At 45.7% G+C, this 21186-nt stretch overlaps 1 protein-coding gene across 1 annotated transcript; it reads right to left on the bottom strand.

Moving 5' to 3' along the window:
* Nucleotides 1-4549: 4549 nt before the first annotated feature.
* On the bottom strand, nt 4550-19824 carry LOC117507836. Its single transcript, XM_034167623.1, has 5 exons — nt 19732-19824; nt 15464-15598; nt 14891-15359; nt 12746-12799; nt 4550-4709 (listed from the first exon to the last, which is right to left on the bottom strand). The coding sequence occupies exons 2-5, from the start codon at nt 15474-15476 to the stop codon at nt 4550-4552; spliced, it is 696 nt and encodes a 231-aa protein (XP_034023514.1). The 5' UTR covers nt 15477-15598; nt 19732-19824.
* Between the last annotated feature and the right edge of the window lie 1362 nt (nt 19825-21186).

The following is a 21186-nucleotide window of genomic DNA, read 5'->3' as shown; positions in this document are numbered from 1 at the left end:
TGCTCGGGATCTGCCAGAGGGAAACTAACGGCGGCTAAGCTACCTTGGTCCGCACCGACTACAGGGGCCTGGCTAGCTGTAGAATTTTCCACCGTGCGGAGCCGAGTCTCCAATTCGCCCAGCCTGGCCTCCAAAGCTACGAATAAGCTACACTTATTACAAGTACCATTACTGCTAAAGGAGGCCGAGGACTAACTAAACATTTCACACCCAGAGCAGAAAAGTGTGGGAGAGACAGGAGAAGCCGCCATGCTAAACTGGCTAAGAGCTAGTAGCTGCGCTAAGCTAGCGGATTCCTAAGAACAAAGTGAATAATGTGTAAATAATTTAGAGGTGATTCAGCAGAGGGAGTGCTTTATTTAAGGCACGTGAAGATTACACTGTGAAACAAATCGTTATCTAGTTAACTAGATCAATCTAACTGCGCAGATTAAACAGCTAACAGATACAGCAAAACACCGCTGTGCTCCGGAACAGGAAGTGATACAATACCGCAGTGAGAGCCAACCACCAGTAGAGGCAAGCAAGAGCAGATGGGTCTATACTTGTTGGGAAGCTGTGTTTTCTTGGTCTATGGAAGTAGGCTTGTGTTTCCAGGCATTAGCCAGTCTGGTGTGTCCTCTTCTCTGTTCAATATCTTTGTGAAAATTTGGGATTTTGTCGATGCCAGGTGCCTTGAAGTTACTGTATTCACTCATTTTCTTTCTGATTTCCTCTTCAGTGATTACAATTGCTGGCATTTGCTGTTTGTCTTTGTTTTTCTGTTTTATTTTATTTTATCCACTCTGCCTCTTGGTGTTGTTTTGGGTCTTCAAAGAGTGGTCTCCAGAATTTTTCAACTTCTCTTTCTGGTGGCTGTTGTACTTCTATTGTCATTTGCCAACTTCCTGTACACTAGCCTGTTTTTGTTTTTTTGCAAACTGCTTGTTTGTTTTGCTTGTTTTTCTTGTCTTTGTTCCAAATCTGTGGTGCAAAAGCTTTCACTAAGGCTTGATGTTCAGCCAGCCTCCCACCCAGCTGTTTATCTTCAACATTGTATTTTATTTTAGGGTTATTCTTAGACTATGGGCACTTATTATGTTCTTTGATCATATTGTATGAAAAACAGAAAAAAGGGGAAATTTCACACTTTTATACTTATCTTTACAATGAAAGTGTTTTAAGAAATTTGTTCTAGTAGTCTATGATGACTTTTTCATCTTTACAATGAAAGTGTTTTAAGAAATTTGTTCTAGTAGTCTATGATGACTTTTCACCTTTTTTCAGCATCATTATATGCAAATATTGCCGGTTTGTCTTTTGTCCCACACCCAGACTTTGATCTTCCATGATAAAAAATGAATGGTAAAAAAAAACATTTTTTCTAATGTTTTAACATATCTCTGAATAAAATAATCAAAAACTAATTGGGGTATCAATGGTCATACAACTGTTGTGATTTTTTTTAAACAAAATGTAGTTGTCCCACACTATTGCCGTAATTTCCACCACAACACTGTAATGTCCCTTTAAACAGTTTGAAAGATTGTTTGGGTAGTTTCTATGGAGATAAACAGTGACATCAGAGCACATGTATATAGCGCCAAATCACAACAAACAGTTGCCCCAAGGCGCTTTATATTGTAAGGCAATGGTGTGGTGCAAATTACATTTACAAGGCCAATACTGGCCGTAGTTAAAGAATCACCCTTTAATGAAATTTACTTTTTTAAGGAGATTCCTTTTATGGTTGTGGCTTCCCAAAATGTTACCATTTGGGAGATCTCTGCTCTTAGGCGGCTAATTTTTTGTTGTAATTTCTTTTCCATTGTGGCACGGTATTTTTTCTTAATCGTGGTTCTTTTTCTCCAAATCTTGTGGGGCTAATTTACTTTGTATGTACCATGCCGCTCCATAATTTACAGAGTTTAACTCTGTTAGTGTGGTTCCTTCTGGGACCAGTGTAGCCAGTCCCAGGTTAACTTTTTGCAGGATAGTTTTGAAATTTTTATTCTCCTTTAATTTAGTCAGTTTTGGGTGCTCTTTCATGTCCATTTCTCTTGTTTCTTCAATCTTATTTGCCAATTCCTCTTCTAGTTCCTGCTGTTCTGGGTCTGTGTGCACCTGTATATTACCTTGTAGATGAGCTGGTGAATGGCTCGTCTTTTTTTGGGGGGGGGGGGGGGGGGGTGTTGCCTGATTCCTTTTTTGTTGGAGCTGTGTTTGACTTCTACTTTTTCTTTGGGCTGAGGCTGGCTTGGTCTGGTGTTTGTTGGATGCATGTTTTCTGAGGACAGTCATTTCTAGTTGGTGCAATGGGTTGTGTCAGAGGGCAGATGCCTTCCCTGATCATTTGCCCAACCTCGTGTTGCATCACTTGTATTTCCGCATCCGAGAAGTGTTTTTGTGCGATAAAGTTGTGTCTTTGGGTGGTGAGTCGTCCTCTTGGGATGCCTTTCTTGCTTGGGCAGTGGTGGTGGAATATTCTTTGCCATTCTCCGCATCTTTCTCTCTGACTGTTGGTGTATTTTATTTTTGCATATTCCATTGCCCACAGCAGTACCCACTCTTCCTCCCTCTTCCATTTACTCCTTTCAAACTCAAGTTGTTGCCCTTCCTCCATCGACTGATGATCCTTTATTGCTTCTTTTTGGGCTTCTTCCTTTATTTTTTGTATTTCCTCTGCTGTTAGATATTTAGTGATTTGAGAGGCAATCGATTGTAGTTTTGCACTTGTGGTGGTTTCTTTCTTTTCTGCTGGTAAATCCGTTTCTTTTATGCGCTCCTCAAATACTGCTTTTGTCCTCCTGCCCCACTTCTCATGCCTTGAGTAAGTGAAGCAGTGAAAGATCTTTTTCTTCTCTTCAATGGTCCAATTTACTGTGGCATAATTTCGTTTGTTTCTTTTGGCCCATTGATGCTGCTGGTGCTGGGGTCCAGGATGAGAACTATGCTGATCTGGTGGATTATCCAGCTGAGTACTTCCACAGGAGGGTTGTCCTGTACAGATTGTTCTTTGTGGCTTCAGAGTGCCCTTCTGTTTCTGTTTTTTTTTGCCCTGTATGAATTATCATGTGTGTGTTCAGGCTGCTCTTTCGTCCAAATCTCTGACCACACTCAGAACAAACAAATGATTTTTGCCCTGTATGAATTATCATGTGTGTCTTCAGGTGGCTCATCTGTCCAAATCTCTGACCACACTCAGAACAGACAAACCCTTTATGCCTTGTATGAAATACTATAGTGTGTGTGTTCAAACTGCTCTTTCGTCCAAATCTCTGACCACACTCAGAACAAACAAATGGTTTTTGCCCTGTATGAATTATCATATGTGTGTTCAGGTGGTTCTGGTATCCAAATCTGTGACCACACTCAGAACAGACAAACCCTTTTTGCCTTGTATGAAATACTATAGTGTGTTTGTTCAAGTTGCACTTTCGTGTAAATCTTTGACCACATTCAGAACAGCCAAACAGTTTTTCTCCGGTCTGAATTCTAATGTGTTTGTTCAGAGTGCCCTTCTGTCTTTTACTCTGATCAGAGCAGCTAAATGGTTTTCCGCTTGCTTGCCTCTCCTTTTTTTGCTCTGAGTTGTTCATGTGACCAGATGCTTTTCCATATTTAGAGCCTTTAAACTGTTTCTCATCAGTGTTGCCTGAACAAACAATACTGGTATTTTTTTGAAGGTTACACCTTGACTGAAGTTCTTTGGTCTGTTTCCAGTCATAACTGTCATCAGTCTCAGTTCCAGAACTGTCTGAACTCCTGCCACTGGTATCTGGTTGTAAATGACTGTTTGGACCTGAGTTGCTGGCTGGTTGTGGTACTCCATCATCCTCTCCATCAGCTTCTGCTGTCAGTGTTCTCTGTACAGATGAGCTGCTGGCTACAGGCTCAGCCTCTGTGCTCTCATCACTTCGGCTTTGATGAAGCTGTGATGACTCTGGTTTTTCATCATCATTTTCACTCTTCAGAGGGACGGCAGTGAAACCAAACTTGGTAAGATCTGCCTCCTCCAGCTGCTGAAGCTGCTCTCCCTGCTGACGTATCCACAGCTTCTCTTCTTCTTTAATGTCCTCCTGGTCAACACTCAGATTCCATTCCTGGTGTTCAGGGAGAGTTTCTTCTTTAATCACCAACAACGGCCGCACGTCTGCAAAGAAACAAATTAACAATAAATGTCAGAACAACACTCATTCAAATAAAGTATCAGTGGTGAGTTTGACCTGATGACAGTAAGTCATTGCAGTGATGGAACTGATAAAGTGGAAATGTACATCGGGATTTATTTGAAATTTCATAAATTTTAATTGACGTCTTTGTCTTCCACTACTGACTATTCTAATACTTTATATTTTCTGGATTGGCACAAAAATAGTGTAGGATGTCTTACAGATGGTACAGAATACTGCTGCTCGAGTTTTGATGAAAACCAGGAGGTTTGATCACAGACATTCTGGCTACCCGTCATTGGCTCCATGTGCCTTGAAGACTAGATTTCAAGATTTTGTTAGACATTTCAGGCTCTAAACGGTCCTGAACTCAACTATCTTGCTGAACTTGTTCCGCCTTATGTGTCACCTCGTGCCCTGTGGTCCTTGGCTGCAGACTTGTTCTGTGTCTCAAGGTGTAAAAAGAAGTCAGCAGGCTTCAGAGCCTTTTCTTGCTGTGCTCGTATCTTGTGGAACAGGCTGCCTGTTCCCATTTGACATGTGACTTTAAGACTATTTCTAAAACAACGATTGTGTAATTAGTTTTAGGGTTTTTAATCTTCTTTTCATTATTTTTGCTTGTTGTACTTCATTGTTTTGTGTTTTTAATTGGCGTTATTTTTGGATATGAGGAGCTTTGTTTAATGTTTGTCTGTGGTTATGTTTATCACTTTGTTGACTTCTTTTCCTCACTTAAAATGCTTTATAAATTTAACATTATTACTTAGGACAGCACAGTGGATTAGTGGTTAGCACTGTTGCCTCACAGAAAGATGGTCATGGGATCGATTCCCACCTGCGGCCTTTCTGTGTGGAGTTTGCATGTTCTCCCTGTGTTTGTGTGGGTTCTCTCTGGGTGCTCCGGCTTCCTCCCACATCCAAAGACATGCATGTTAGATGAACTGAAAACTTTAAAATGACCCTCGGCATGAATGTGAATGTGTTTGTCTGTCTATATGTGGCCCTGCGATAGAATGGCATCCTGTCCAGGGTGTACCTCGCCTCATACCCCATGACTGCTGGGATAGGCTCCAGCCCCCCATGACCCTTAATTGGAGTAAGCGGGTATAGAAAACAGATGGATGGATTATTATTACTCAAACAACATTCAAAGAAGATGTCAGGGGGAGGAGGGTTTCCAGTTTGGTGGGCTCAGGGTCTCATCACTGCTTTTTGCAGATGATGTGGTCCTGTTGGCAGACTATCGGCCTGTGACCTCCAACACTCACTGGATCAGTTCACAACTGAGTGTGAAGCAGCTGGGATAAGGATCAGCACCTCTAAATCTGAGGCTGTGGTTCTCGGCAGCAAACCGATGGATTACCTACTCTGGTCTTGATTTTCCTCAGAAACTCAGTGGTTATCGAAGCAAAAACTGAGTGGGTGTGGGAGGAAACAACCCACAGCAAATGACTTTCAGTCAGCCTCAAAGCGGTTTTGGCAAACAGATGAGTCAGGAAACTGAGGCAGTTCTGAGATCAGACTGTTTCAACAAGGATGCAGAGCCGCTTACCTCGAGTGTAAATATCATAAAAACATCACCAAATTAGGCTGGGAAGTGGCAGAGTTCATCACTAAACATGACAAACCCTTGACAGAGGCAGAGTTTAACAAAAACTGTGTCATGCCATTGGTGGAGAATTTTTGTCCTGAGAAGACAACTGGGGGAGGGGGGTGAATTTAAAGCAGATTCTTCTGACATCAATCAGTTACTGATTTTCTGAGGCTCTGACGATGACATGAACGTAGCAGAAGAGCTGCTTTACATCAAAAGCCAACAAGGCCAAACAAGAGGAACAGATTAAAAACAGATGAAAAGATGATGAAAATGCTGTAGTTTTTTAGATCCAGATATTTATGTGAGCAGACTGTTGTGTGGGCCGCTGAAGAGGAGGTACTGCTGGCCCACCACCACCAGAGGGCGCCCTGCCTGGAGTGCGGGCTCCAGGCACCAGAGGGCGCTGCCGCCTCACAGGAGCAGCCGGGGTGACAGCTGTCACTTATCACCGACGACAGCTGTCATCAATCATCTGATCTTCAGTGGTATATCAGCAAGACGGCATCTCCACCTCATTGCAGAGATATCGCTCTACGAAGAGGTAAATTCTCAGCTGACTGTATTGTGGAATAACTGTTGCTTGTGTGACTTGGACAGCATTTACTCTGTTCCTTTTTTTGACGAGAGGTGGAGGTGATTTCCCACCATACGTGTTGCTGGGTGCACACGCACCCACTTCTAACTGTGTTTGCTCCTCGCCAGCAGTACCAGATCCGACACGCGTAGGCAGTGGCCACCTGGGAGTTCGGGACTTGGCGGCTCCAGTATTCCCGGGGTTCGGTGGCGGTGGAAATCGTGTGGTTCCGGTTCGACTTGGACTGACGTCTCCTATCGTCGAGCCTGCCCACATAACACTGTGTATATTGGAGTTCATATTGTAATCTGTTGTTGTTGTTGTGCAATTTCACAACAGTAAAGTGTTGTATTTGGCCTTATCCATTGTCCATTCATTTGCGCCCCCTGTTGTGGGTCCGTGCTCTTACACTTTCACAACAGGATATCTCGGCCATCGTCATGGATCCCGAGGGGCGTCAACCGGCTGTTGAACGGCCAATGGAAGAACAGGGCGCACAGGCGGCCGCAGGAGGAATGATCGGTGAGTTGCAGCGAATCCTCACCGCTTTACGGCTCGGTTGGATCTAATGACCGAGCAGAACGTCCTCCTTAACCGCAGGGTGGAGACTCTCGCCGCACAGGTGGAAGCGCGCCCTCAGGGCGAAGCTGCGGCTCTCCCTCCTGTGGACCCTGTGCGAAACAATGACATTCCACAGGTCGTTCAACGACCCCTCCCACCATCCCCGGAAGCATACATAAGCCCGCCAGAGCCGTACGACGGTTGTGTGGAGACGTGCGCTGATTTCCTTATGCAGTGTTCGCTCGTCTTCGCACAACGTCCCGTTATGTACGCGACTGATGCTAGTAAAGTAGCTTATGTCATAAATTTGCTTCGTGGTGAGGCACGCGCTTGGGCTACAGCGCTCTGGGAGCAGAATTCACGGCTCCTTCAGGTGTATGATGGGTTTGTGAGGGAGTTCAGAACAGTGTTCGATCACCCAAATAGGGGTGAGACCGCTTCAGCCGTGCTGCTGTCAATGAGACAGGGGCGCCGGAGTGCAGCTGCTTATGCAGTCGACTTCCGCATCGCGGCTGCAAGGTCCGGCTGGAATAGTACTGCCCTCCGCGCCGCCTTTGTAAACGGACTGTCACTGGTTCTAAAGGAGCACCTGGTGGCTAAGGACGAACCGCGGGATTTAGACGGGCTTATCGATCTCGTCATACGATTAGACAATCGGTTAAAAGAACGCCGTCGGGAACGAGACGAAGGGCGTGGCGGGGCACGCGTCGTCCCTCTCCCTTCCGGTTCCGACCGCGTTCCGCCCTCCCCACGCCCCCTGCGCTCCGTGTGGTGACAGCTCCCCCTGCTGACGAAGCTATGGACACGAGCAGGACCACATTTAGGGCACCAGATAGACAGAGGAGGCTGGCCCGTGGAGCATGTTTTGTTTGTGGCTCGATAGAGCATCAGGTAAGAGACTGCCCCGAGCGGTTAAAACACCAACGCCCGCCCCTAGAAACTGGGCTAGGGGTGGGCCGAGACATTCACGTGGGACACACCCACATTGCCACACGACTCCCAGTTACAATCCTGTATGAGGATTTAACCCTGAAGGCCCCAGCACTGGTGGACACGGGCTCTGAAGGGAATCTGTTAGACAGCAGATGGGCCAGGGAGATAGGGCTCCCTCTGGTGGCTCTTACCTCGCCTGTGCAGGTACGAGCACTAGATGGCTCCCTCCTTCCTCCAATCACACATAGGACACCACCTGTAACTCTGGTGGTGTCAGGAAATCACCGGGAGGAGATAGAGTTTTTTGTGACTCCGACTACCTCCCGTGTGATCTTGGGGTTCCCCTGGATGTTGAAACACAATCCCCGGATCGATTGGCCGTCCGGGGTAGTGGTTCAGTGGAGAGAGACCTGCCATCGGGTATGTTTAGGTTCCTCGGTACCTCCCGGTTCCCAGGCTAAGGAGGAGGTCAGAGTCCCACCCAATCTAGGGACGGTGCCGGTGGAGTACCACGACCTTGTGGATGTGTTCAGCAAGGATCTGGCGCTCACCCTTCCCCCCCACCGTCCGTACGATTGTGCCATTGATTTGGTTCCAGGCGGTGAGTTCCCGTCCAGCAGACTGTACAACCTCTCACGGCCTGAGCGCGAATCAATGGAGACCTACATCCGGGACTCTTTAGCCGCCGGGTTGATCCGGAATTCCACCTCCCCGATGGGTGCAGGTTTCTTTTTTGTGGGTAAAAAAGATGGCGGACTTCGTCCATGCATTGATTACAGGGGACTGAACGAAATCACGGTTCATAATCGATACCTGTTGCCCCTGTTGGATTCAGTGTTCACGCCCCTGCATGGAGCCCGAATATTCACCAAGCTAGATCTTAGAAATGCGTATCACCTGGTTCGGATCCGGAAGGGAGACGAGTGGAAGACGGCATTTAACACCCCTTTAGGCCACTTTGAGTACCTGGTCATGCCGTTCGGTCTTACAAACGCCCCTGCGACGTTCCAAGCTTTGGTTAATGATGTCTTGCGGGATTTCCTGCACCGATTCGTCTTCGTATATCTGGACGATATACTCATCTTTTCTCCGGATCCTGAGACCCATGTCCGACATGTACGTCAGGTCCTGCAGCGGTTGTTGGAGAACTGGCTGTTTGTGAAGGGCGAGAAGTGTGAGTTCCACCGCACATCTTTGTCCTTCCTGGGATTTATCATCTCCTCCAACTCCGTCGCTCCTGATCCGGCCAAGGTTGCGGCGGTGAGAGACTGGCCCCAACCCACAAGCCGTAGGAAGCTGCAACAGTTCCTCGGCTTTGCTCATTTCTACAGGAGGTTCATTAAGGGCTACCGTCAGGTAGTTAGCCCCCTGACAGCCCTGACCTCACCAAAAGTCCCCTTCACCTGGTCGGATCGTTGCGATGCCGCGTTCAAGGAGTTGAAACGGCGCTTCTCGTCTGCACCCGTTCTGGTGCAGCCCGATCCTAGCCGCCAGTTAGTGGTTGAAGTGGACGCCTCGGACTCAGGGATAGGAGCTGTGCTGTCCCAGAGCGGGAAAACCGATAAGGTCCTTCACCCGTGTGCCTATTTTTCCCGCAGGTTGACCCCGGCCGAACGGAACTATGACGTCGGCAATCGAGAACTCCTTGCGGTGAAAGAGGCTCTTGAAGACTGGAGACATCTGTTGGAGGGAACGTCCGTGCCATTTACGGTTTTCACTGACCACCGGAACCTGGAGTATATCAGGACCGCCAAGCGGCTGAATCCCAGGCAAGCCCGCTGGTCACTGTTCTTCGGCCGTTTTGACTTCCGGATCACCTACCGTCCCGGGACCAAAAACCAGAGATCGGATGCTTTGTCCCGGGTACATGAAGACGAAGTCAAAACGGAGTTGTCGGATCCACCGGAACCCATCATCCCGGAGTCCACTATCATGGCCACCCTCACCTGGGACGTAGAGAGAACCGTCCGGGAGGCCCTGGCACGAAGCCCGGACCCCGGAACCGGGCCGAAGAATAGACTCTACGTCCCACCAGAAGCTAGGGCTGCAGTCCTGGACTTCTGTCACGGCTCTAAGCTCTCCTGTCATCCAGGGGTGCGAAGAACCGTGGCAGTTGTCCGGCAGCGCTTCTGGTGGGCGTCCCTGGAGGCCGATGTCCGGGATTATATCCAGGCCTGTACCACCTGCGCCAGGGGCAAGGCCGACCATCGCAAGGCCTCGGGATTGCTACAGCCGCTGCCCGTGCCTCATCGCCCCTGGTCCCACATCGGCCTGGATTTTGTCACGGGCCTCCCGCCGTCCCAGGGCAACACCACCATTCTCACGATAGTGGACCGATTCTCCAAGGTGGCCCACTTCGTGGCCCTCCCGAAGCTCCCAACAGCCCAGGAGACAGCGGACCTCCTGGTCCACCACGTCGTCCGGCTGCATGGGATTCCAACAGACATTGTCTCCGATCGCGGTCCCCAGTTCTCCTTGCACGTCTGGAGGAGCTTCTGCCGGGAACTGGGGGCCACGGTTAGTCTCTCATCCGGGTATCATCCCCAAACCAACGGGCAAGCAGAACGGGCCAAACAAGAGATGGAGCAGACCCTGCGTTGCGTGACAGCCGCGCACCCGGCGGCCTGGAGTACCCATCTGGCCTGGATCGAGTATGCCCACAACAGCCAAGTGTCGTCCGCCACCGGCCTCTCCCCTTTTGAGGTGTGTCTGGGGTATCAGCCCCCGTTGTTCCTGGTGGTTGAGGGAGAGGTTGGTGTGCCCTCGGTCCAGGCCCACCTGCGGAAGTGCCGTCGGGTGTGGCGTGCCGCCCGTTCTGCTTTGCTAAGGGCCCGGATGAGGACAAAGGCCCATGCAGACCGGCGGCGGACCCCGGCTCCTACGTATCGTCCTGGGCAGGAAGTGTGGTTGTCAACCAAGGACATTCCACTGCAAGTGGCCTCCCCAAAATTACAGGAACGGTACATAGGTCCATTCAAGATCCTCAAGGTCATCAGTCCCGCCGCAGTGAGGCTTCAGCTTCCGGCCTCACTGCGGATCCATCCCGTGTTCCACGTGTCAAGGATTAAACCGCATCACACCTCACCCCTCTGCACTCCGGGTCCGACACCACCTCCTGCCCGGATCATCGATGGCGAGCCGGCTTGGACAGTGCGCCGGCTTTTGGATGTCTGACGGATGGGCCGGGGCTTCCAGTACTTGGTGGACTGGGAGGGGTACGGCCCCGAAGAATGCTCCTGGGTGAAGAAGAGCTTCATCCTGGACCCGGCCCTCCTGGCCGACTTTTACCGCCGCCACCCGGACAAGCCCGGTCGGGCGCCAGGAGGCGCCCGTTGAGGGGGGGGTCCTGTTGTGTGGGCCGCTGAAGAGGAGGTACTGCTGGCCCACCACCACCAGAGGGCGCCCTGCCTGGAGTGCGGGCTCCAGGCACCAGAGGGCGCTGCCGCCTCACAGGAGCAGCCGGGGTGACAGCTGTCATCAATCATCTGATCTTCAGTGGTATATCAGCAAGACGGCATCTCCACCTCATTGCCGAGATATCGCTCTACGAAGAGGTAAATTCTCAGCTGACTGTATTGTGGAATAACTGTTGCTTGTGTGACTTGGACAGCATTTACTCTGTTCCTTTTTTTGATGAGGTGGAGGTGATTTCCCACCATACGTGTTGCTGGGTGCACACGCACCCACTTCTGTGTTTGCTCCTCGCCAGCAGTACCAGATCCGACACGCGTAGGCAGTGGCCACCTGGGAGTTCGGGACTTGGCGGCTCCAGTATTCCCGGGGTTCGGTGGCGGTGGAAATCGTGTGGTTCCGGTTCGACTTGGACTGACGTCTCCTATCTTCGAGCCTGCCCACATAACACTGTGTATATTGGAGTTCATATTGTAATCTGTCGTTGTTGTTGTGCAATTTCACAACAGTAAAGTGTTGTATTTGGCCTTATCCATTGTCCGTTCATTTGCGCCCCCTGTTGTGGGTCCGTGCTCTTACACTTTCACAACACAGACTTTTTCAGTTACGAACATCAACAAGAACCCACTTGAGTTTCAATGACTTGAGTGAGCTTTTGTTACAGGCTCAGTGGACTGATATCACAAAACCAAAGTTAGTTCTGTTAACAAAGACAGTTTCTGGGACCAGACTTCCATCACAACCTCTCTTTGTCTTTTTCAAACCCACATTTCTGCACACTTCCACATTTACACTATTCAGGTCGACATGTCACACCTGGTAGCAAAGCCGGCTATTAATGGTGCAGAGTTACCAAGGAAAAGTTCCTTAGTTTGGGTTGTTGATGGAAGCTGTAAAAATAATGGATTTTATTCATTGAAGTCATGTTGATTTGAATTAATACTGCAGTGTTGAATAAATTCTGGGGGCAAAGATAATTATTCTTAGTCTACTCATAACCAGAGCTGCTCTTACCCGTGTACAACAGGTTACTGATGTTGACGTTTTAGTGCCAAGTGTTGGATCAAAATAAACCAAACCTCTACGTGCCACAATACACAAATCACTGCCACCAGAATCCTTCCAGTTACCTTTGTTCATTTCTAAATTCAAAGTCCCTGCTGATCTTGGACAAAGGGAGTCAAAACGTTGAGGGTGGTGACGTCACTTTCCTTCAGTAAGAAATTAACCAGAGATTTTACAGAATATGGAGAAATTTTACATCTTTCATCAAAATCCTCCTCATCCTGTTCTGTAAGTATTGACAGAATCACTGGAGGAATAACCGATGAAGAAAATATTATAACATGTTATAAAGTATCAGTAACACAAACAAAGCTAAGTGAACAAACCTGTTCTGTAGAAGAGATTTGGAGGATAAAAACTGCATCCAGCGCTTTACCTCTTTTGTTCTCTTCTTTTAAATGACACATTTCTTCTTCCTGGTCTGTGATCATTCCTTCATCAGCAGGTGTTAGCTGTAATTTCAACATGTCCCTCAGCTGCTGGACTTCAGATGTGTTTGTAGAAAGACTTTATAAACACACAAGAGAAAGAGAGAGTCAACAACCAAGTGGAGGAAAGACTCAAAACAGGCCGAATTAATCATCTGCTGCTGCTCTGCTGCCCAGGCTGAACAATCACAAGTGTGAGACAACACCGAAATGTCCCTGTGCTGGGACAGGCATCCTAAAGGAGGAGACACCAACCCTGATCCCAGAGATCACCAGACATGAAAGTTTTCCTAAAGTTCCGGTCACACGGCATTAACGAAGGACAACAAAGCCCAAACAAAAGTCCCAAATCTGGACTTTCATTGGCACTGTTTAACCTTCGCTCAGCTTCGTTTCTGCAGCTGGCACTTTGTCCGAATTTTTAAATTGTCAAAAAATTTGAACAAATGCCACCGACAACCATATTTCGTTTTGCTATCGTTTTTGACAATTTATTATTGTGCTTAGTTTTTGTATCATTAGCATTTTGTTCAACTTTGTTAATCTTCGTTCGACCTCACAAGTCCGATGTATTCAACGAATGCAACAACATCTGAATTAATCAATAACTAAAGCCTCGACGAACTGAATGAAACATTCTTGTAAAGCAACGTTTTGATACAGTAACAATAGCATTAGAATGTTTTATCAACTATGTACACATGTTTCAAAACTTTGTGGCTGCTAGTCTAACACGGGGAGGAGCCTGGGGAGGCATGGGGAGGAGCCAGCCCGCCTTATTGACGACTGCGAGACGGCTGTTCTTCAGGCCAAAGTTGACGATGATGAATTCATGGTCAACATGTACCGATGGTGAAGGGGACAGCAACAGAGATGGTGGTCAAGGCCATGAATCCAGTGAGGAAGACAGTTTGGTCTGTATGACCAAATCATGGTTGAACTGAGGGCCCAAGATCCACAGTCATTCTGTAACTTTATGCGAATGCCAACCGAGATGTATGACGAGCTTCTCGGGAGAGCTGGTCCACATATCACAAAGGAGGAGACATGTACTGAGCAGCTCTGGATCTAGGCCTGAAGCTGGCAGTTGACTCTTTGTCATTTGGCTTCCGGAACCAAGTACCGCAGTATGTAGTATGGATGGCGCATTCCTCACAACAGAACTGCTGTTGCTGTCCGAGAAGTGTGCAAAGCCACCTGTCAAGAGCTCATGGACGAATGTTTGACACCTCCAACTACACTTCTACAGTGGCTGGCTACTGCCGAGGGCTTCTTCAGGAAATGGCAATTTCCGATCTGTTGTGGTGCCCTTGACGGCAAGCATATTGCTTGTGTCCTCCTGGTACAGGAAGCATGTACCACAATTATAAAGGATTCTTTAGTGTCGTTCTCCTTACCTTGGTTGATTCAGACTACAAGTTCATCTAGGCAGACATCGGTGGTAAGTAGCAGAAGATGTATCATTCTCTTGGGTTGGAGATGATGCCTTTGCTTTGCGCCCTAATCTCATGAAACCATACGCTCATCGCCACCTCACAGATGAAGAACGGATCTTCAGTTACAGACTGTCACGTGCAAGAAGGGGGGTAGAAAATGCATTTGCAATTCTAGAAAATCGTTTCCAGGATCTCCTGACGACAATGCAGCACAGTCCGAGGACAGTGCGACTCATCGTCCAAACCTGTATGGTGCTCCATAATCTTATGCGGAACAGATGCCCCGGCCCCCAGAATAACATCATTGATCTTGAAGATATCCTGGAGCGTGGAGGCAAGAGAACAATCTGCAGGATATAAAAATCCATAGAGGGCACAATACTGCAAATAACCCCGGCAAGATCCAAAGGAACTTACTGAAGTATTGTTGCAATTCTGAGGCCGGTGCAGTGCCATGGCAGAGAGAAATGTGCCACACTTGAACATTGTGTATAATTATATGCACATTGTAAGCTGGAACTCTCATTGTTTAAATTTGCTCATTTGGCTAACTGATTTGTTAGAAGACATGAAAATTTGTTATGTTCTAAATAATAAAACTGTTATCAACAATCTTTAAATTTTCTTCTGTCTTTATTGAACAAAATATAAAAATTATTGTAATTTATGTGTAATAGGACTGCAAAATACATATTTTTTTAATGCGACTGAAAATTATTCTAAGTTGTGTTTACCAGGACAGGAGCGACTGCAGTCCTCGGACAGGCAGGACAGTGTGTATTGGCTTTGTGTGGTGGTGAGGTAGTTGCTGTTGGAACTTCTGTTGTTGCTTGACCCTTTCCTCTTCAGCCCCATTTTCATATTTTGTCAACACCCGGCAGATTTCATCTTTTGCTTTTCTGTAGCTCCATTCTGACATGGTGTTTAAGGAGTCCCGGACATAGGCTGCGAAGGCGTTCCTAGCTGTGCTGGGGGGCTGCTCTTTACACTTTTGCAGTTCTTCCATGTGGGCCCGACTCTCCTCCGCTCGTTCCTGCATTAGCAGTAACATTCGGTCCATCTCGCCTTCTTTGATACTTTGCCTTCTTGGACTAGCTGAAGTGGAAGTCCTTGGTTTGCCTTGAGGGTCTACGTCCGTGGCCTCCTGTGCAGCAGCAGCTTCAGCAGCATCCAAGATGACTGAGTGCTCAAGGATAACACCATCTACCCGCAGAGACAAAATCAGAAACAAAGGTAAGTTTTATGGGAAGTTTAAAATATGTAATTTATTAATGTAACAAATTTAGAAAATTAATGTTTGTACTTACACTTGGATGCCATGATGAACCACTGTCACTTTATCCAGATTTCATCATCATCTTCCCCGACTTCCCTTTGCCCTTCTTGATGAGTCGAGTGTTCGTGTCACGGACGCTCTTAAACACGGTGCCCGACAGGTTCAGCTGCAAGTACAGAAAAGTACACAATTTGGCATGTTAAAATATTGTAAGTAAAAAATATTAATAATAATTTTTTTTTTTTTTAACTTTGAAGAGGAATACAACTCCGTTTATTTAATTCTGCCACACATGAACTAACACACACGACGCCTCCCGATGACGTCCGCCACCTCCTGATGACGTCCGCCCCTTCTCTGTGCATGCTCCACCCTCTTATGCCGCATCCCATCCATCCATCCATCCATTTTCTACCGCTTTATCCGGAGTCGGGTCGCGGGGGCAGCAGCTCAAGCAAAGCCGCCCAGACCTCCCGATCCACACACACCTCCCCCAGCTCCTCCTGGGGAACCCCAAGGCATTCCCAAGCCAGCCGAGAGATGTAGTCCCTCCAGCATGTCCTGGGTCTTCCCCGGGGCCTCCTCCCGATGACACGTGCCCGGAACACCTCTCCAGCGAGGCGTCCAGGGGGCATCCGGAAAAGATGCCCAAGCCACCTCAACTGGCTCCTTTCGACGTGGAGGAGCAGCGGCTCAACTCCGATTTCCTCCCGAGTGACTGAGCTCCTCACCCTATCTCTAAGGGAGCGCCCAGCCACCCTGCGGAGGAAACTCATCTCGGCCGCTTGTACTCGTGATCTCGTTCTTTCGGTCATGAGCCAAATCTTATGTCCAACTCTTATACAACCCCTGGCAAAAATTATGGAATCACCGGCCTCGGAGGATCTTCATTCAGTTGTTTAATTTTGTAGAAAAAAAGCAGATCACAGACATGACACAAAACTAAAGTAATTTCAAATGGCAACTTTCTGGCTTTAACAAACACTATAAGAAATCAAGAAAAAAAAAATTGTGGCAGTCAGTAATGGTTACTTTTTTAGACCAAGCCAAGCAGTGGGAAAAAAATATGGACTTAATTCTGAGGAATAAATTATGGAATCACCCTGTAAATTTTCATCCCCAAAACTAACACCTGTATCAAATCAGATCTGCTCATTAGTCTGCATCTAAAAAGGAGTGATCACACCTTGGAGAGCTGTTGCACCAAGTGGACTGACATGAATCATGGCTCCAACACGAGAGATGTCAATTGAAACAAAGGAGAGGATTATCAAACTTTTAAAAGATGGTAAATCATCACGCAATGTTGCAAAAGATGTTGGTTGTTCACAGTCAGCTGTGTCTAAACTCTGGACCAAATACATACAACATGGGAAGGTTGTTAAAGGCAAACATACTGGTAGACCAAGGAAGACATCAAAGCGTCAAGACAGAAAACTTAAAGCAATATGTCTCAAAAATCGAAAATGCACAACAAAACAAATGAGGAACGAATGGGAGGAAACTGGAGTCAACGTCTGTGACCGAACTGTAAGAAACCACCTAAAGGAAATGGGATTTACATACAGAAAAGCTAAACGAAAGCCATCATTAACACCTAAACAGAAAAAAACAAGGTTACAATGGGCTAAGGAAAAGCAATCGTGGACTGTGGAAAAGCAATCGTGGACTGGATGAAAGTCATATTCAGTGATGAATCTCGAATCTGCATTGGGCAAGGTGATGATGCTGGAACTTTTGTTTGGTGCCGTTCCAATGAGATTTATAAAGATGACTGCCTGAAGAGAACATGTAAATTTCCACAGTCATTGATGATATGGGGCTGCATGTCAGGTAAAGGCACTGGGGAGATGGCTGTCATTACATCATCAATAAATGCACAAGTTTACGTTGATATTTTGGACACTTTTCTTATCCCATCAATTGAAAGGATGTTTGGGGATGATGAAATCATTTTTCAAGATGATAATGCATCTTGCCATAGAGCAAAACCTGTGAAAACATTCCTTGCAAAAAGACACATAGGGTCAATGTCATGGCCTGCAAATAGTCCGGATCTTAATCCAATTGAAAATCTTTGGTGGAAGTTGAAGAAAATGGTCCATGACAAGGCTCCAACCTGCAAAGCTGATCTGGCAACAGCAATCAGAGAAATTTGGAGCCAGACTGATGAAGAGTACTGTTTGTCACTCATTAAGTCCATGCCTCAGAGACTGCAAGCTGTTATAAAAGCCAGAGGTGGTGCAACAAAATACTAGTGATGTGTTGGAGCGTTCTTTTGTTTTTCATGATTCCATAATTTTTTCCTCAGAATTGAGTGACTCCATATTTTTTTCCCCTCTGCTTGGTCTAAAAAAGTAACCGTTACTGACTGCCACAATTTTTTTTCCTGATTTCTTATAGTGTTTCTTAAAGCCAGAAAGTTGCCATTTGAAATGACTTTAGTTTTGTGTCATGTCTGTGATCTGGTTTTTTTCTACAAAATTAAACAAATGAATGAACATCCTCCAAGGCCGGTGATTCCATAATTTTTGCCAAGGGTTGTAATAATAATAAACAACAAAAAAACATGTGCACTTAAAAGGGCAACTAAATTATGGTGCTATTTGTGTGGGGGGGAAAAAAAAAAGAAGCTATGTTGGGTCTCAAACCTGCAGTAATTGGATGTTAAAGCACACGCCTTACGACTTAACCACCATCTATTGTTGCGCAGTATGCGACAATATCAGAATCCAAGGATGCCACTGGAAGCAGCTGCAACAGCCACAATGAGCAAACAGAGCAGGCTCAAAACATATTCTTGGAAAAGGTAGACAGTCTCTCTAGGATGACCATATTTTGATGACCAAAAACCAGGATACTCAGCCTGGCAATGAGATACTCAAATGATACTCAAGTGCTGGTCAACTTCATGGCCCAATGCAAAACAATGAAAACCAAAACATTGTCATCACTTTCTAAAATACAACCCAGGACGGCCAGGACAGTACAATCCCTGGGAAAACAGGACATTTGGTCACCCTAAACCTGTCGGCATCCATGAAGAAAATGGACAATCCTGTTCAAGACAAGACCAGGAATCTGCTCAGACAAGACACTAAGGACATTGCTCAGAATTTGAAGAAAAAAAAAAAAAGCTGAGCATTTATGGATCCACATATTTACATGAAGAAATATTTTAGGGTTATTTAGGGTCTGCTCCTTTCTCTGTCCTTGACCAAAGCAGCATCTACATCTGGAGTTGGTCCCCAAGTGCAGGACTCTGGCTGCCCATTGCTCTGAGTGGTTGGAGTGAGTCTAATTGTAATTAGGATGGTTGAATGCAGAGGACAAGATGTTGTATGTATGTACAATGACAAAAAGCTATATTATTATTAATAATACACTAGCGTGTTGCCCGTGGGGACCCACAGGCTCTAGATTGGGTAGTGTTTATAAAATAGGTAGATGACATTTTTCAAGGGTGGTAATAAATTAAGCAGTTTGTATAATGAGTTTGAATGGAGTGTGAGTCCATAATGTAGTTGGCACTATTCATTGTTCTGTGTTGTTAGCTAATATCCATAACTTCTCCAAAAATATTAGTCCTATCAACTTAACGTTTTCACAGCGTTCATTCTTGATCCAAAATACATAAACATACCAAGTGGCAAATGTCATCTCTCCCCGGTTTTTGCATGGCTGAAGCCATACACACACACGCGTGCAAGCACAGAGGACACTTGGTAATTATAATATAGATTATTAAAAAGTCTGTAGATTTTTGTTGTTGTTGGGAGCTGTAGAAAATAATGGATTTTATTAATTGAAGTCATTTTAATTTGAATTAATATTGCAGCTGCTCTTACTCGTGTACAACAAGTTACTGATGTTGACCTTTTAGTGCCAAGTGTTGGATCAAAATAAACCAAACCTCTATGTGGCAGAATACACAAATCACTGCCCCCCAGAATCCTTTCAGTTACCTTTGTTCATTTCTAAATTCAAAGTCCCTGCTGATCTTGAACAAAGGGAGTCGACACCTTGAGGGTGGTGACGTAATTTTCCTTAAGGAAGAAATTATCCAGAGATTTTACAGAATATGGAGAAGTTTTATATGCATCTTTCATCAAAATCTTTCTCGTCCTGTTGTGTAAATATTGATAGAACCACTGGAGGAATACCCATTGAGGAAAATAGTTACAACATCACAGTTACAACAACACGTTATAAAGTATCAGTAACACAAACAAAGCTGAGTGAACAAACCTGCTCCTTAGAAGAAATTTGGAGGATTAAAAACAGCATCCAGCCCTTTACCTCTTTTGTTCTCTTCTTTTAAATGACACATTTCTTCTTCCTGGTCTGTGATCATTCCTTCATCAGCAGGTGTTAGCTGTAGTTTCAACATGTCCCTCAGCTGCTGGACTTCAGACAGGTTTGGAGAAAGATTTTAAAAACACACAAAAGAAAGAGAGTCAAAGACCAAGTGGAGGAAAGACTAAAAACAGGCTGAATTAATCATCTGCTGCTGCTCTGCTGCACAGGCTGACCAATCACAAGTGTGAGACAACACCGAAAGGTCCCGGTGCTGGGACAGACGTCCTAAAGCAGGAGAAACCAACCCTGATCACAGAGATCACCTGACGTGCACGTTTTCCTTACGTACCTGCTACAACCAGCTGATGATAGATTAGATAGATAGATATTAATGTCCACAAACTGAAAGAACTTACGATGGCTATTTTTCTTGGAAATGGCTATTCGCCCAGCAAGATCTGGTGGCGAATAGGTTTTTATTGTAAAATCTTTGAGTCTTAGCAGTTCTAATATTGACAGGAAGATAACTGCATAATACAGCAGTATATGGTAAAGCTTCTCGTGTCAGCGTATCAAAAGACAGTGAAGGCCTATTCTTAGCCCTTTCTTACAGGATGTATGATAGTTAATTTTTACACCAGTGTAATCCTCAGGGATATAGTAAGTCCTCTCGTAAAGATCATTTTGTGATGCAGACTGTAGACTAGATCTAGAAGTGTGAGACATTTTCGCTTTCACGCTTTGCCACTCTTTTCGTTGTATGTATGACGAAATCGATTAGTGTACTGTACAGAAGACATCGTCAGCTTCCAAATAAAAATAAAAAATCATCAAAATCGGACAAATATTAAAGGAGTTATGACATCTTGAATGCAGTATGTTTGTTTATACAAGTAGTTCCAAGTTTTGCCACCAGAGTCTTGCCGTGCAAATAGTGAATGATAGTTATGGACACGGCCGTTGTGCAAATAGGGTCGGCCATTTTTCTTATTCAGTCTCCTGCTCTTCATGTCGACTTGTATGTTTATCTGTGCAGTTGGAACATCAGCAGTTTCCTCAGGATAAATGAAGTCTTAATTTGAGTGAAACCATAGTGTTGTGCTCAGAGTTCAGCAATTGATTTATGAGCTTGAGATTTTATGAATTTTGTGCATCGTTCCATTTTTGTGTATATAAAATTAGTAAAAACTGTAATTGATAGTATCAATTGATCGGCTTCATCAGTCCATCACCAAGCTGAAATGTCCAGTTATCATCAGTTTGTCTTATTTATTGCTGCTGCTATTTGATATTCAGTCTATAATAAGAACTCCAACACAATCTAACAGCTATCATTTGGATGTGGTGGAGTTGTTCTGGAATAAAGTTTAGTGAACAAACCTGATCTGGATCAGCGAACTTCAGGCTTGAAAACAGAATCCAGCACGTTGACTAGTTTCTTCTCTTCTTTAAATC

This window comes from Thalassophryne amazonica, chromosome 3 (genome assembly GCF_902500255.1).
Source record: "Thalassophryne amazonica chromosome 3, fThaAma1.1, whole genome shotgun sequence".
In the NCBI taxonomy this organism is placed as follows: Eukaryota; Metazoa; Chordata; class Actinopteri; order Batrachoidiformes; family Batrachoididae; genus Thalassophryne; species Thalassophryne amazonica.
The sequence above is the reverse complement of the archived record's forward strand: the minus strand, read 5'-3'. Positions and strand labels throughout refer to the sequence as shown.

Excerpts from the sequence above, each read along its gene's own strand:
- LOC117507836 (XM_034167623.1), bottom strand. Across the intron at positions 12,800-14,890 it reads CTGCAGTCGCTCCTGTCCTG|TCTTTCTACAAACACATCTG; the intron begins GTAAACACAACT and ends GTGTTTATAAAG. Across the intron at positions 4,710-12,745 it reads AGGGACATGTTGAAATTACA|AAATAGTCTTAAAGTCACAT; the intron begins GCTAACACCTGC and ends TCGTTGTTTTAG.